Here is an 18,062-nt window from a genome sequence, read left to right on the forward strand (position 1 = left end):
CAGAAGGTTCTGGCTCAATATGAGACGGCACTTCTTTACTGTGAGGGTGACAGAGCACTGGCAGAGGTTACTCGGAGAGGTTGTGGATTCTCCTTCTCTGGAGATATTCAAACCCCTCCTGGATGCCATCCTGTGTAATGTGCTCTAGGTGATCCTGCTTATCAGGGTGGTAGAACTTAGAGGTCCCTTCCAATCTTAGCCATTTGTGGATTCTGTGATTCTGTGATTTCCTGGGTGAAGACCTGAACGAAAGTATATGCCTGTGCTACTCGATATTTAAATGCCAACATTTCCTCCACTATTTTTTTTTTTTTTTAATTTTGAATATAACTAATTACAAAGGTTTGTAGGGAAAAATTAGTAATTCTTTAATCCGTACTCACCTACAAGGGATTGTATTTGCCTTGGAGGCTTATAGAGAAAGACAGTGAAGCACTGACACCATACACATCTTCCATTCCAAATCTCAACCTAAAGGAACACTGCCATAGACCAAAGATTTATGCCAAAGCTATATGCATAGTCTGATGCCTGCAGCATGAATTTATCTGCTATGTTTTTTTTTTCTTTCAGAAGGCTCATTTTCTCCCTGTTTGTGCAGAAGCAATTTAGCAGACAATATATGGGCACTGCAGTCCCAAGAGATAGCGATTACTCAGGAGTTCACTTTTTAAAAAGAGATATTGCACACGTCCCCAATATTATCATACTATTTTAGCCTCATGGGGCACAAGATGGATTTCTTATTCTATTTACCTTTTGTATTTTACATCACAGATGATAGGTTATTTTATTATAATAGTCTGCAGTAAGAGATGCTTACTTATCTCTCAGCTGATAATGACTCCAATGTCCACATACGTCTTCAATACCAGCCTTGAAGTGATCCATCAACTGGAGAAACAAACACGGAAGAAATCTAAGTGGCCATTATGAGAAAATAATGTCACCACAAATATGCAACTGTTGACAGGATTTTCTTTCTATTTTTTTTTTCTTTTTTAAATGGGAAGGGTGAGTTAATTCTGAAAATAACTACATTTTTCTAAAAATCAAGGCAAATATCCCACTGTGCTTGGCTGCTGTGGCAATATTTTGATTGAGGTGGCAGTTCTGTCAGTCTGATGTCATCTCACCATCACCTAACAAAATACAAAACTGAGTAAAGGACTGTACACAGTGGAAAACAATACTGAGCATCTAAATTGCATGGTCCTTTTTGTCTACTGAGACCAAAACCAAAATTATTGGATATGCCACCTAGGTCTTCTTTCTGTATGTGTGACATCCCTCTGCATGTGTGGGGCCAGGTACTCCACACTTTAGCCCTTGCCATGACCTGAAAATTCCCTGATTTTGTATATTGTCATGAGAATGGCAAGTTCATCACTGCTAAGTATCAGAATTTTCAGTCGTCTTCTGTCCATTTCTAGCATTACAGAAACAGACAGAAAACGACCAGTTCTTCCATATGTATAGTTGTAAGTGGTGCTTTTGAACAATTACCATTCAAAGGTAAGTGCAAAGGTTGGAATAGCAAGAATTAAATTCAATTCAAATTCAAATCAGTTGAGATGCTCTGGTTTTGCTAATGTTTTTTGAATGTGTTTAATTTTAAGGCACGATCATTTTGTTAATTTCAGATATATTCCCTGGAGTAAAAATAAAAGTGTATGCATATTTTGCCTAGTGTTGCTAAGTTAGTTTGAGCAGTTTTCTATTATTTTATACATAGGTAATTTGAGAGCTAAAGCAAATGTTTGAAAGGGAAAAAGATTGTTATTCAGAATTAAATTTGCAGACCAATGGTTCAACCCTTTTCACTTCACCAAAACATGATTAAGACTTTTAAGGTGTCAATGTGTTTATAATCAATCAAAAGATGGCAACAAAGGTGTCTAACAAATCTGTCTGGAAAGGATGATAAATGCATTTTGTAAATGCTGCTTTTATGTACCTGTCCCACCATGGTCACAAGTATCTAGATATAAGAGCCCTGCTATGCCATGTCAGTTACAGTACTGTATTATTATAATGTGACAGTCACTATGAATACAAAAGAACTATCACATTTTAGAATATTATGCCTAGGTTTCCCTCCAAATGTTCTAAAAAGCATAAGAAGCCCAAATTCAGTAAACGCCAGGGCTACCAAATACATCCTTTAATCCATTTCTTTCTGAACACCCTACCTTTTCTTTTTAGGCTACTATTTACTGATATTAAAAACTTACTCTCATGTGAATTTCTTCATTGATGGACTCCTTTTTGTTGGTCTTTTTAACATCTAGATATCTGACCAATGGTCCAATTGTGATTCCCTGCATTTGGAACAGTAAGTTGAAGTGTTAATAATACCTCAAAAATTAAAGCAGAAAGCAAGAAAATGGATTTCATTTTAATCAGTCAGAAAAGCTGTCTTAGACAGGATAATGATTGGTTACAACAGGAGAGGATTAAAACTCAAAAACAAAAACTAAAAAATGTGTACCTATATTTTAATCAAGACTGTGTTTATCAACATGTATTAACCACATAAAGTAACCGACTCATTGCCAACTTTCACCAAAACAGCACTCAGTTGGAAGAAGGCATTGTCTTTGTGAGGTCCTTATGGTCTTAAAAACTCTTACTTCTATATTTTCAGAATTAAGCATTTTGGTTTGGTTTGATTTGGCTTGGTTCTTTTTTTGTTTTGTTTTTCATGTAGAAACCATTTTTAGCTGTTCCTGATTCTCTATTGCACTACTAGAGAATCTAGCATTTAAAAAAGGGAAATAGAAACAAAACTGGTTTTATGAAAACATTCCGATGGGATCTAAATGCCTGACCACTATTATGCTGAGGTGCATAGTGCTCTATGGACACCCTAGAGTATCTGAGTTATTTGTAGGGGAAAATAAAGAGTATGAGACATCCAGAAGATCCAGTTCCTCCTTGTGCAGCAGTGTAAACCAAGTGGAATGACCTGGTCACCTTGGTTTTGTGAAAGCAATACATTAAGCAATACATCCACTTACCTGGATGAACACTGTAAAGTATATAACTACAAGTGTAGCAGTAATGAACAAATTTTTCCTTGGAAAGAGGTTCACTGGGAGTAAGAACGCAAGAGAGAAGCTGCTGGCTCCTCGAAGACCACTGTAGGAAATAATGAGTTGGTCTTTCACAGTGAAGGGATACGTTCGGAACTTGTTACTGATATAGAAGAGAGCAAATACGCCTAAGAAGGCAAAACAAACAAACAAACAAACAAACCCCAATTGTTATTAAGAAAGCAGAAAAAGAAAATGTTCAAAGCAAAACAAAACATGTTTTGTCTCAGGCAGCAGTTGACAGACCTTTCTTTTCAATTTTTGGTTCTTGTAGTTTCTCTTTGACCAAATATTTAATCTTTGTGTGAAAAAGTCCTAGAAAAGTGTTTATTAACTGCTTCAAGTTTTAAATTCTCATATGGGTTTAGAAGTGAGATTAGGGGAAAAGATTTACTTCCTGTCTTTATGTTGCACTTCTCTGAAGTGTTCTGGACACAAAATAAACCACTAGATGAGAGTTTTTTCCCGTGCCTTCCCTTGCAATGTTTCCTGCTTTCACACAGTGTCTGCCCAAAGTGTTTGAACAATTCTTTACCAACAAATCCTGTGGATAGGTTCACTGAAAGGCAGAGTAATAACATTTTAATTTTTAATCCTCTGGCTTTCTGTCTCTGTAATTCTCTGTTTATTTCTCAGATTTCATTTTGCTTTCAATAAATGTCAATAAAAGTTAAAATTAGTCAGACAGCCTGTGGCTATGTAAGGACTGGTGTTTTTTTATCCTATGATTTGTGTGTGATTTGTGTGGAAACTTATATTGCTAAAGTAAATATTGAAAAATCATGATAATTACTGGTGTTATTTTACTCTGTATTCACTGATAAATTCAGTGAATTATTTTGGGTAAGGCTAGTAGCACTAGCTTTAGATATGTATGGTAGTTTAACATTGATGGGCAGCTAAGCACCACAACACCAAATCTCTCATTGCCTCTCCTCAGAAGGACAGGGGGAGAAAATATAATGAAAACAAAAGCAAACTTGTGGGTTGAGATAAGGACAGGAAGATCACTCAGTTACTGTTATGGGCAAAACAGACTCAGCACAGGGAGATTAATGAAATGTATTGCTTGTTGCCATCAGACTTGAGCAGCGCAAAGATAAAAGGAAACTACAAACACCTTTCCCCCATCCACCCTCTTCTACTTCCTTCCCCCAAGCAGCAAAGGGGTATGAGGAATGGGGGCTGCAGTCAGTCCCTTCGTCTCCACCGCTCCTTCACAGTCACTCTCTGCCCCTGCTCCACATGGGGTCCATCCCATGGGATGCCATCCTTCCTGAACTGAGCCTATGGGGGCTGCCCACAGGCAGCAGCTCTTCAAGAACTGCTCCCACACGTCTCCATACCACAGGGTCCATCCCCAGGAGCAAACTGCTCCAGCACGGGGCCCCAAGGGCAGCAGCTCCCCCCAGACTCCTGCTCCTGCGGGTGCTCCTCCATGGGCTGCAGCATGGAGATCTGCTCCATGTGGGACCCATGGGCTGCAGGGGGACAGCCTGCTCCAACAGGGCCTCTCCACAAGTCGGACGGGAACTGCTGCTGTGTGCCTGGAGCACCTCCTGCCTTCCTTCTGAATTGACTTTGGTGCCTGCAGGGCTGCTTCTCTCACATTGTCTCACTCCTGTCTCCCAGCTGCTGTTGCACAACAGGTTTTTCTCTTTCTTAAATATGATTCCGAAGAGTCACAACTAGAATCACATATTGGCTTGGCTCTGGCCAGCAGCAGGTCCCTTTTGGAGCCTTCTGGAACTGGCTCTGATTGACATGGGGCAGCTGCTGGGCTCTGCTCACAGAAGCCACCCCTGGAGCACCTCCCAGTACAAAACCCTGGCTGCATAAACCAATACATTATGCTAGATAATCAACTACTCAGACCGAAACTGTGTTATGTGTCACCCTCAAACCAATTCTTTTTACCTTATTCAAGCTTCAGAGAAAATGATGCAATCATTTTAGCAAACAAGTTCAGGGGAAATATTTTGACCATCCTCTAGAAAACTCTTGCACTCCCTTTGGTGTTTGAGAGACAAAGGGGCATGCGACAGCAAAGTGGTTTTACACCCAGAAAAGATTTTTTTATCTCTTTATTGGAAGGTTATTCCTATATGGACTCCAAAAGGAAGTCTTTCAAAACATACAGGGCACAGTTGGTCCAGGGTTAGCAAGGAAATATTTAATCATTGCCTTCTTGCTGTCAAACCCACAACAATCACATCACCTTTACAGTTGAGTAATTGTGTCATCGCTATATAACAGAACTGTTCCAATGCACCAGAGCTACCTGAGAGATTTAAGAAATAGCACCTTAATCTCAGCTCTTTGATGCCAATACTTAGTTGGTCCCAAACTCAGAGTATTTTATGTTGGAAGTGACCTTTGGAGGTCATCTAGAACAAACTCCTACTCAAAGCAGATCTAATCAAATCAGGCTGCTAAGAGCACTAATCAAGTCTTGAGTACCTTCAAGGTTGTAGAGTTGTGCTGCTGTTATAATATTGGATCACTCTCATGTTAAATGGGTTCCTACTATCTAATCAGAATTTCCCATATTCTACCTTATGTCTGTTACCTCTTATCTTACTGATGTGCACCTCTGAGAAGAGTCTGGCTTCATCTTCTCTCTGTTCTCTGATCAGGCTTTATCTTCTCTCTACCCTCTGATCAAGTACTTATAGACAGCAATAAGGTCTCCTGTGAGCTCTCTCTTTTTCAGGGTGAGCTCTCTCAGGGTCTCCTTGTATATCCAGTGCTCTAGGTCCTGACCAGTTTGGTGGCCTCTACTGCACTTGCTCCAGAACCTCCATATCTTTCCTTTAACAGGGAGCCAAGAACTGGACACACCAGATACTCTCACCAGTGCTGAACAGATGGGAAAAAACACTTCTTTGGGCCTGCTGGCTACACACTTGCTAGTGTAGCCCAGTATGCCATTGGCCTATTTTGTCACAAAGGCACATTTTTGACTTGTGACAAAGCATATTCCACAGCTGGTTCATCAATCACCTGCATCAAGAAATTTTCTTCAACATTTTTCAGAAATCTCCTGGATGTCTCGTACATAGCCATACTGCCCTTCCAACACATATCGGGGTAGTCAAAGTCTCTCATGAGTAGTGGGGCCTGTGACTGTGATACTTTCTACAGAGCATAAAATATGGTTCATCTGCCTCCTTCTGTTGATCAGGAGGGCTGCAGTAAACACCTGACAAAACATCAGCTGTACTGGTTTGTCCTCTGATCCTTAAGCACAAACTCTCTGCTGATTCCTCACATTTGCCAAGGGAGAACTCCATACATTGAATACACACCTTCACAAAGAGCATAATTCCTCCTCTGTGCCTTCCTATCCTCTCTCTCCCAACTTTTCATTTTCTGCTGACCCATCCTGGACATTAGGAGAAGATGAGAAATTGTGTCCCACATATAGTTTGACGTCCTCTAGGCACTCCTGGCACAGGACCTTTAGTGTTATAGACCCAGGACCAGAAGCATGCTTATGTACATTTATTATCCAATTAGAAAGCTAATTACAGAATGCAATTAAATTATTAAGTCCACTTACCCAAGGGCATATAGTTTACTAAGATATATGCTTCTATATAGGCGTAATTATGGTAATATTTTAATTTTGCTTAAAGTTTTCCATTCTTGCTTAATCATAAAGCCTGCACTTGGAGACTGGCATTAAGATTTGTTTGAATTTGTTTTTTCCCCTTTTTCTGCACATGGGGATTTATGAAATTCAGTTGACTGTAATGCATGCCTAGGAAATTTGTTATTAAACTGGTTATACCAGTCTGCACAGGCTTTACTAACATACCTTTGCACAAAAAGTTTTCCCTCAGAGATGTAGCTTGCCCACAAAAGCTGACTTACTCAGTGCTCGCCAAATGAGGCAGAAAAGCAGAGTGAAGCAAATGAAGGCCCAGTTCCACTCGTGGTTTTTTCCCACTGTAGATACTCCCATGAATACAAAAATCAGGGTCTCACTGACGCTGCCCAGCATCTTCATGAAGTATTTTATTGTCGTATAGGAATTCTGAGAAACATTCTCCTCCACGTATTTCTTCATAGTCACTGCACATGCTGTCATGCTGTACCAGACAAAACATCACAGATCAGTTGCAAACAGTTTTTTAAATTATTATTTTTAATTTTATTTTACTTAAGAACAACTTTTGCCTTCATTACCTGCACTCTCCATCACTGACTTTTAACCTTCCTAATATCATATAGCATTTTACTTCTTCAGTATCACTAGCTATTTCAGTGAGAGCATCTTAATGCAGCACTGTGAACCAATTTTGTATACAGGAAAAAGGAAGCAAATCAGTCAGCCTCCCTCGGGAGGAAGTGAGGGTATCATATTCCTGTTCAAAGTCCATTTTATTTTGAATGTCTAACACACAACCACCACACAACAAATATTTGAGTCTCAAACAAAGGGCGGTCAATTTCGTACCAGCCTGTGGATAGATCAGTTAGAGAGACATAACCTGCCTGTCAGTGATCATCTGCTTCAAGATGATGGTGGGAGAATATGGTGGTAGTCCTCTATATTGACCAAAGCCCCCACTGTCTCCCTTCCAGCTGGGTGGCAGATCAGCAGGACCATATTAAGTTTCAGAAATTCCCATTCCACAGAAACCCACTGTGGGGAAAATTAATTACCCCACAGATGTGTCCTTTACCCCTTTTAGTTGCTCACGGTGTGGGGGATACTCCTAAGGAAGGAAAAGAATCTTTTTCCACATCTTTGCTGTTAATCAAGACCTGCTTCAGAGGTATCGGCCACGATCCAGCACAGATGCTGGTCACATTCATACTGAGCAGTAGTCTCCAAACAGGACTACTGAAGATGGTTTCTCTTATCCCCTTTATTTTCCACAGTAGTATGTAGACAGATTCAGTGCTATGGTAGTAATATATTCCATCATCTGTCTAGTTTCTGTTGATATTCTTTTAGTCTTTAGGGGCTTCTTGGGATTATATTTTTCTGAACTTGTGAATTCAGAGAATGTTGACTGCTCGTTAAATAAACCTTCATCTAGTTTCTGCTCATTTAATTTCCACTGAAAAAATCTCAAGGGTATTCTGGTAGAAATGAGACATTTAGCAGGTCCAAGAACACTTTAAGACAATGTCATTAAGCATTAAAGTTTAATACTGTTGACTTTCAAAGACACATGCATAATAGACTTTCATGATCCAAGTGACAAATGAATGAATTCCTCAATAATTCAGAAGGGTGACAATAAGTTCCCATCCCTAAAACAAGTAATAATTTCCTCAATGAAGCAGTAAGAGTAATGAATCCCAATTATATTAACATTTTTTATTACTAATAATTTCAATACTCTAATGAAAATAAAAAGTAAGAGGAATAAAGAGCTACATAGTCATGTGTAACAAATAGGCAGGGAAGCATTATTCTGGGCAATACAGGTAGAAAAGGGTCCATGTAGTATTTGTGATCACTATACAGGTGGTCTAACCCTGCTCATCTAAAGTCACCAGTCACCTTAGGGTAAGTGTGCTGGAGATGCAAAACAAAGCCTAAGATTCAATTCTGTTGTCTAATTGCCCAGAGAAACGTATTTCCTACCTAAATACTTATTTAATATGGTTAAATATTCCAAACTAGCTTCCCAGGCAATCCTGAAAAAGTTGCTTGTACAAAGCCAGTTGGGCTGTACAGCTAACCAAACCAGGGTTTGACAAGTAGACATGAGCAAATGTACCTGTCTGGAAAGCAACAGCTACACACTTTAATTTATTAAATTTTAACTGGTTTGTTCTCAATATGTAAGTAAGATTTTTCTGGAGATCCCTCTCCTCTGGGAGCACCAAAGCCTGTGAGGCCTCACTGGCTTGTGAGCTCAGAGCCAATGCAAGCCACACCAGCTCCTGCCGCCCACCAGCTGGGCAGCCCACAGCACTAGCTGGAGCATTTGCCACCTCACCGGGTACACTTTCTTTATACTTCACCCTTCTGAGGGGTTGTTAGGTGCCGGATCTTTTCCTCTACCAGTAGTCTTTTCCTGATATTTCTCACTTTTGTCTCCTATTCCTTCCTTTCTCTTCTTCTAGTGATGTTGTTCTAGCATAGTGTAATTCCAGTAAACTACATTAGAACTTATGTTCACAACTATATACAAAAGCAATAACTCTGACATTTTTTAATATTTTTTTTTTTTACAGTTTCCACACCTTACTTTTTATCCCTATTGTAGTTTGATGGTGATGATGCTTACCAATAAATGCAGACACACTGGTCTAGTACCAGTGGCATCAGATCATTCTCTCACTGAACTGGTCTTACCAAAGGTAGCAGACTGCTCCTTCATGCCCCAAGGAACAGAAAACAGCCAGCTGGTGTCAGCACTGGTCACATTACACAAGTGCAACCTTTTTTTTTTTTTTTTTTCTGGCAGGCAAAAGTCTCCCCAAAACGCCAGCACAGATATCCACTCCTCAGTACTACATTTATGCCTACACTGAGTATAGGATTGCTTTTCCTAATTATCGATGCACTAATAGACCCCTTAGAAGCCATTCACTGCAGGTCTCTAAGCCAGATGCTGAAAATGATGGTGTTACACTAGCCTCAAGCAAACAACCTCCATGAAAGGTTACCTGTTCTCTCAAGAGTACATCCAAAAAGCCATAAGGAATACTCACGCCAAAATTCCCGAGATGTAAAGGGTTTCAGCGGACAAGTATGACAGGTAACTGAACATGAAGACCAGCAAAGGTTCAATAGCAGAAACATTGTGGGTGAATCGAGTCATGAGTGCTGAAACAAATCCAAAAACGATGCCAAACAGCATACCACCCAGCCCCACCACGAAGAAGCGAGCAAAGCCAGCAAGGATGTCGATGGATTCGATCTCTTCATACCTGTGCATCTGGGTGAAGGCGATGAAGATGTTATATAATACCTATGTGCAAAAATGAGGATATAGCAGTTATATTTCTTTCTGAAACTTGTAAATTTACACATTTTATACATACATATATGTGTATATACGTGTATCAGATATTGCTTTGGACAGATCAACAAAGTAGCAGTTTCAGGTTGCCTCTAGCTAGATAAATACAATTATTAGAGTTCTGTTATTGGTGTTCGAGTAGAAGTCTTATTTAATCTAAGTTTTAATGAGTTGACTTATTGATACAATAATTATATCCTATCATGATTAACACTGAAAAATCTAGAGTAAATGGCTGTCACAACTGCATTTACACAAATATTCAAAGGAAGCTTTTCCAATCTGGCTGAAAAAGGTGCCAATCTGGCTCTACACCTCTTTACTTTTAACACTCTATTTTGGAGTTTCCCTCCATTTCCTTGCCCACCCTGCTCCCTATAAATCCTATGTTAATGTAGCATCAGTATGTGAAGTTCTTAGTCTCTCTAACCTCATACATGTATGTTTTCGGTTTCATGCCTCTTAAACTCATTCCCAGGAATTCTGTGACAGTACTCTCAACTTCAAAGTAGGAACTAAAAGATATGGCACCATAAAGGGCTTAAAGACCCTTCATACTTACATTCTGACTATAAAACCTGAAATGTCAAAAATAAAAAGAAAACAATGTTGTATTACATGACAGATTGAATTCACTATATTTTATAAATTGGTCTGTAAAGATAATTTCATTTATTTTAGATCAGATAAGTTTACCAGACTTATATTATTAATAATTTCTCTCATTCAGAAATTCATGATGACAAATCTTCAGTATGTTCCTCTTTCATCCATTATTTAAAAACTAATCCAAAGTCTCCACGGGAATGAAGGGAGTAGTGATAAAAATTTCTTAGAAGCTGCTGACAGTTGGTTGTCATTAAGTCCTGTCAGATTTATTTATAGGAAATGTCTAACATATGAAAGTCACCTTTCAGTTTTCAAGAGAGTTTTAGGAACATCTAAGACACCATTTCTCCATACCTGTTGCACCAAAGTATAAGTTCCACAACACAAAATAGAGAAAAATCATTTGTTTTATGTTTTTCTTTTGCTATCTTCTTCATATAGTTAATTTCAGAAGAGTGTTAAGAAGATTAAAGCATATATTTGCAGGTAGAGGATTTAAGCTTATTAAGATAATAATTATTCCCCAACTACTGTGCAATATTAAATTGCTGCTGGGAACATATAAACCTGAGCTATCACAAAGTCTGTTCTCCAGGAGGCTCATTGATAATATTTCTGGGGGACAGACACAGTACAATAAAATATTTCATGTGAAAGCATCCCAAAGTAAATCATCATAGATGTTTTTTTTTCAGGGTGAATATGTATGAAATTGGGTTCTTCAATGACACGTAAGGAAAAGAGGGTTCATGTCTTCCCACAGCAAGCAAAATTTCTAGTACTTACCATGCAGTGTTTAATTACAAAGCCTGTTCTCTCTTTCCTCTTTCTTGCTGACTTCAATCTCTTCCTAAGACGTGATTCTTTATAAATGATATCAAGGTATTGATCCATGCTCACTTTTGAATAAGGCTATTTATCATCAGGAAATGATTTAGTAAGTTTTTCTCTCCTTTTCTGCCTCCTGAAGTAGCTATACAGCGTAAGAGAATTTGCACAAAAATGGTAGCTATTGAAATACGATGCAATTTCCATCTTTTGTAATGTGATTTGTGGAAGTGAACTGTTCTTCACAACAACATTGGACATTACACAAGTAAGACCCCAAGTAAATGTTGCTTAGCTAAGTTACTTTACAGTGTTTCCAGCACATGAGGTACTATAATTCTTTACAGAATCATAGAATAATAGAATAGTTTGGGTTGGAAGGGACATTAAAGCCTTTCTAGTTCCAGCCCCCTGCCATGGGCAGGGACACCTCCCACCAGACCAGGTTGGTCAAAGCCCCATCCAGTCTGGCCTTGAACACTTGCAGGGATGGGGCAGCCACAGCTTCTCTGGGCAACCAGGGCCTCACCACCCTCATAGTAAAGGATTTCTTCCTTATATCTAATCTAAATCTCCCACATTTTAGTTTAATTTCTTTTTTTAGTTTTAGTTTTAATTTGTCCTATCCCTACATTCTCTGACAAAGAATCCCTTTCCAGCTTTCCTGCAGGCCCCCTTCATATGGTCTCCTTGGAGCCTTCTCTCTCCAAGTTGAACAACCCCAACTACCTCAGCCTGTCTTCATAGGAGAGGTGCTCCAGCCACCTGATCATGGCCTTCCTCTGGACTCTCTCTAATACTTCCATGTCCTTCTTGTGCTGGGGGCCCCAGAGCTGAACGCAGGGCTCCAGGTGGGTTCTCATGAGAGCAGAGTAGAGGGGGAGAATCACCTCCCTCAACCTGGTGGCCACAATTCTTTTGATGCACCCTAGGATATTGTTGGCTTTCTGGGCTGCAAGCACACATTGCTAGCTCATGTCAAGTTTTCCATTAGCCAACACCTCCAAGTTCTTCTCTTCAGTGCTTCTTTCAATCTGTTCTCTGAACAGTCTGTGTTTTTTATATAGAAAGAAAGCCTGAATCAGCTTAAGATGCCTTGGTTTGCTCACAAAGAAGGTATAGATTGATAGTTGGCCTCATTTAACAAATTTGTGAATGTCATGTTTCAGTGCTTTTTCTTTTTCTTTTTTTTTTTTTTTGAGGGGGCATTATCGTGTAGTGGTGTGTCACTGGGTGACTGATAGAGCCAGGGAGAGGAAGAGAGAGTGTGACACTGTTGCCCATAAAGTACCAACTTCTCTGGGCTGGGTTCCTTGCTTTAGCTGCTGTTTTGTCAGCCTACATGACACATTGCATACAGTGTTTACATCAGAAACATTGGAAGAAAAGATTTTCAGCTGGCTACCTTAACCACCAACATAGACAGCCTTGAAAACTTTCTTTTTTTCCCCTCTCTGGCCACATGATATTTTTTTTTATATATTCTTAACTTCAGTGGCAGGTGCAGAGAGTATCTCCATCCTTCTCCCTAATACTCACACAACCAGTGGTCAAAGCCTTCCCCAGAGACATCAGAGACATAAGTTCAAGCTCCTTCAAATAGAGAAATTAATTTTACTTTGGTCTCCATTATGTAGGAGATTTCTTTAACTGTTCTGTGGCTGCATACAAGGAAGAGCTGACACCATTGGAGGAAATGGTCGCTGCAGCTTCATTTGGAGTATGTTGTGGTATATAGGTGTTCTCAGAGTTTCTAAAATCAAGCCCCAGAGATGAAGTAGTCAGGGGAAATGTTTAGTTTTCTGATGCACACAGGTACTCAGCTCCTTTCAAGATGGAAATGGTCTAGTCATAAGCAAGGACACAGCTTCAGAATCTTGAAAGACTTAGCAGCAAGATCAGGGTTCTCCATTTGTGTTCAACATTTGAATGAAATCTGCACTGAATTTACCAACAACACTGTTTTGGATGGGGTTTTGAAAAATTGCACTAATGTTAAGATACACACTAGAACCAGTCCTGTTGCTGTCTATGCAATGATACTGATGTAGACATTCTAATGATAAAAGTCTGCTCAGGAGAAGCTATTGGGAAAAGAAACAACAAGACCTGGAACCTTCTTGTTCCATTGACAGATATAGCTCATCTGTGGAGAATGAGAAAAGGTACAAATGGGTACAAAGGGTACAATTATCATCTTCTGTTCCAGTACCTTCAGTCAAAGGAAAAGCTCCCAAATAACTGTTATAATTCAACAATGAATTAGTTTAGGAATTTTTAATACCAAGATATTAAACTAAATACGGGAGAAAGGGAACTATTGTTGCCTCAGATATAACGTACAAGTTCAGCAAAAATCATACCTTTTTGTCCTGCTGGGAGAAAACGTTCAGCAGGCTGGAAAGAACCAGGGGATATTTGTATTCAAACAATAGAAAATAATATGTATTTAATATATCTTGGTGATATTACCTTTTAAACACATTGAGTTAACTCAAAGGAAACTGTTAAGAGAGAAATAGTGAGGAAATGGTAAGATAAGACAGCTAAGGTAAACAGTTTTAAAGACTTTAAAATAGCAAGTGGAATATCAGGGAGGAAAAAGCAACCTATCGGGATCCATCCACATGAGAAGTTCAGTCTTCTCTGACAAAAAAGTCAGGTAGAGACTTTGGAAACCTGCATGCCCAGAAAAACTCTGAGAGGTGGCTGATGCAGGGATGTGCCAGCAGCAGCTGACAAACTGATCGCAACATAGCTGCTGTGAGAAGAGACCAATGATGAGGTGTATGGGGCAATGGGAACTCACTCACAGCGATGTAGCAAGCTCTTTTATTTCTTTTGCTAACACCACCTTGTACTGTGGAGGAATGCCTAAATACCACTGGTTTTAAAGGCTTTCTGGTACTGCAGATTTGTGCTGTAACAGGATCCTGACTGAAAGCTCGTGTAAATGCCATCATGACTAGGACCCACATTGTAAACACATGGGAACAAAAGGAAGACAGGGTAGAGAGCCAGTCAGAAAATGGACCAAACAAGTTCTTCCAGAGTGAGGAACAGGCCTTAAGTTCTTAAGCAGATAGATAAATTGTGCATTATTTTGTTTGCTTGTTTGCTTTACCGCTGTAACACATTAGCAGTATGCATGCAAAGTTAAGTAACATTTGTCCTTTAATCAATAGCCCTACATTTCTGATTTACCAAGATAAGGATTTATGATCGATAGGCTGTGAATTTACTGAAATTACTTTATTCCTTTTCCTTTTCACATTACACATGAACTTCACTTCTCCCATGAAGCCTTTCAGCAGTGAACTCTGTACAGATTTAACAAGTGCAGGTTGTACTGTACCTCATGTATAATAGTATCTGAATAGTTTTTGTGTGGTTTAGATTCCTGTGATTTAAATTCTGTAAAGATGCTATCTAGCAAAACTCCTTAACCTGCAGTTAACTTTCAGTGCCTGAAGAGTCCTTTTGATTTCTGTGCAATGAATTTCCTGTTTGAAATGTCTTGCTTGAAAAACATTCACGTTCTAAGTGTCTTGGTCAAATGTGGCCCACAGCTAGAATTTCATGTTGCTCCAAGTTTTAGTATAACTATGCAGAAAGCGATGAATATATTAGCAAAAGGACCTTTGTTAAAAAATAATAATTATTAAATAAATAAAAATAATAAAACAACAACAACAAAAAAACTTTTCCTATTAAAAAAAATATATATTTTTTTCCAAAGTATTGTTTCTGGACACTTGAGATGACACTTGATTCCCAAAAGAGATTAACACTTGTCAGATGTCATGATGTTATTTTTTTTCTGACAGAATTAGACTTATGTGAAGCAATTCATGGGTTTTGGAATTCCTGTCCAAGGCCTCTGGGAAAAAATCTCAGCAGTAGATGGAGGAGGGATTGAGGCCACCAGAGATTGTCCATACTAGCCTTTTTTTTTTTAACGAGTGCTCTCTAAGACATGGAATATTGGAAGGTCTCTTGTATTGCTACCCCTGCTGTCTTCAGTCCTTAGGGAATACATTTTTCTGTTTATTTGCTTGCACAATATCAAGTATGTTCCTAGGTCTTACACTGGTTCTATCAGCAAAATAAGCTTTTCTTTATCCATTCACCTCAGTGAATGCAAGAATAGGGCGTGTTTCCAATGTCTAATCAGAAGCAGTATCTCTTCCAGAAGCTCTAAACCAGCACGTTTTTGTAAGAGTTAATATAAAATGTAGTGTTTACATATATTAAAATTAGTTTTGGGTTGACAGTGGAATATATGATAAATAATGTGTCTAAGACTTCCGTAGGGCTGCTCTTGCCCTGTGTCCGATAAACCTACAAGCTATAAGGGCCCTAAGGGAGGAAGACAAGGAATGGAAAGAAACTCACCACAGTTATGCCATCATTTAGCAATGACTCTCCAAAAATCATCATATAAAGCTGCTCATTAACAGAGGCTTCTTCAAAAACTTCCAGAGCTGCCACAGGATCCACAGCCGAAATCATGCTGCCAAAGAGCAGGTTCTGCAGCAGGTTCAGGTCAGTCAGGCCAAAGGCTTCAATCTGGCACACACCATAGAGGGAGAGACCAATCCCAAATGAGTTCAGCAGAGATCCCAGCACAGACCACCACAGAATGGACCCAAAGTTTTCAAAAAATGGACGAGTTGGCATGAAATAGCCCTCTTCCAGGACAATAGGTGGAAGGAGATACAAGAAGTAAATACTTGTGTTCATCACTGGTGGGGATTTGTGATCGGTACCAAAGATGATTGCTCCAACCAGTGCTCCGATGGCAATCAGGATGCAGCTTTCGGGCATGAGTCTTGGTAATCGGTGGTAGAGATGGAAACCTTAAACAAAACATTGGGGTATTACTCAAGTTTAAATTAACCTGGTGTTAGACATGTTTTGCCTGCTTTTGAATACTTAGTCTGCAGATGGCCAGGTTCTGCTCTTAGGATTGCAGTTGTAATTGTACAGACAGTACCATTCCCTTCAAAATTAAACATGACTTCTGTCATTACAAGAAAGGAAAAGTTTGTCCACAAATCTCTTTTCATCCCCCTTCCTAGCTGTCAATTTCTGAACAAGTGTGCTTCAGTCTAAGCTTCATTACTAGAAAGGTAAAAACATCTTCAAAAAGACACTGCGCAAATTGGAAATAGTATATTCTTAAAATTTCTTCAAGTATCCTTGCTGAACAACAGCTGCTACCACCAAGCCTCTGGGGCACAGTATGTCCTGCCATCTCAAAGAGCCTCTCCATCCCTGGCCATGTGTTCGAAGGCTGCTCCCACCAATGCTGAGGAGGATTCCTGGCTGCAGAGCTACTGCTGGATTTGGACTAACCAGGAACCTGGAGAAGCCCAAGGGAGCAACTCAGATGCCAAGGTCTGTTCAGCCCTTTTCAATTCCAGAAGTCCCCTGAAGCATTTCACAGACTCCAGATGACCCACAGACTGAGGAAGTGAATACTCATAAATACCACAATATACAAAGTAGCTCAGTTATCAACAGGAACCAAGCCACAGCTGCATAACACTTTCTACAACCTGATTAACCTAGCTTTTCTGGGAATTGTTTTTTCTACATAAAGTAAACAGCACTCTGTAAAGAACCTGATGAGTTTAGTGAAACAAAACCACAGGTTTCAGCAGAGCTGAAAGAACTACTGACAGCCATCAAATAACAGAAAATAAAGGATCCCTATTATTTTTTTTCCTCACTAAAAATAAAGCTTTAGGCCACATTACAAATGAAGTAAGCTAAAGTCTTTTCCATTCAGAAAAGTTTATCTTGCACGTTTACAGCCAAATTCTCTTTTCTACTCAAGAAAAAAAAAAAAAAAAAGTCATATTTAAACTGCCTGTGGGAACAACAGCTGGCCAACTGGCTGTTTTACAGAGAAAGAATGACATTTAGCATATAAAAGTCATGGATGTGAATCTCCTCTTAGCTACCTTGATGTCCTACTACTGTGTGTTCATATAATCCTTCACAGTTGACATGAATATTGATACTAATACTGAGATAACATCTAACAGTAGCTCATCTAGTTGCTATATCAGGAACTGTATAATCATATTGTGAATGAGAGATGCCTCATCTAGAAATGTAGGGAGTTGCTCAGAGAATGAGAACAAGACAAAAACACCCATAAATAGGCAAACAGCTTTAGATGGCCCTGCCTGAGCCAGGGGTTTGGACCAGATGACCTCCAGAGGTACCTTCCAACTTCAGCCATTCCATGATTCTGTGTGAAATCCAGTGCCTCTGTTTCCATAGCTGAAGCTAGATCAACTTTCGTCCCATACCTCTAGCAGTTAATGACATAACTGTATTTCTGTGATGTTAGACTTATCCATGTTCAAAAGTAAAGTAAATGAAAAACATTCCTTTGAATTTTAAAATTATTTATTTGGGAGACTGTGTTTTTTACCAAAAAATATGCTATAATCATAACACTACTTATCTTCTATTTTAATTTAAAGAAAAGAAATAAAAATCATGTTCAAGTCTTCTGTCAGTT

At 39.2% G+C, this 18,062-nt stretch overlaps 1 protein-coding gene across 1 annotated transcript in view; it reads right to left on the reverse strand.

Moving 5' to 3' along the window:
* The window catches only part of SLC9A4 (solute carrier family 9 member A4), a gene marked incomplete at both ends in the record, with an annotated part of 35,679 nt that overhangs the window by 15,900 nt on the left and 1,717 nt on the right, over window positions 1-18,062 (reverse strand). The window contains 6 exons of the mRNA XM_084296838.1: window positions 824-894; window positions 2,235-2,321; window positions 3,021-3,223; window positions 6,972-7,189; window positions 9,777-10,036; window positions 15,920-16,383. Of these exons, the coding sequence (XP_084152964.1) occupies window positions 824-894; window positions 2,235-2,321; window positions 3,021-3,223; window positions 6,972-7,189; window positions 9,777-10,036; window positions 15,920-16,383 (1,303 nt within the window). The remainder of the gene's footprint in view (window positions 1-823; window positions 895-2,234; window positions 2,322-3,020; window positions 3,224-6,971; window positions 7,190-9,776; window positions 10,037-15,919; window positions 16,384-18,062) is intronic.

This window comes from Netta rufina (genome assembly GCF_964035555.1).
Source record: "Netta rufina genome assembly, chromosome: 1".
NCBI lineage: Eukaryota > Metazoa > Chordata > Aves > Anseriformes > Anatidae > Netta > Netta rufina.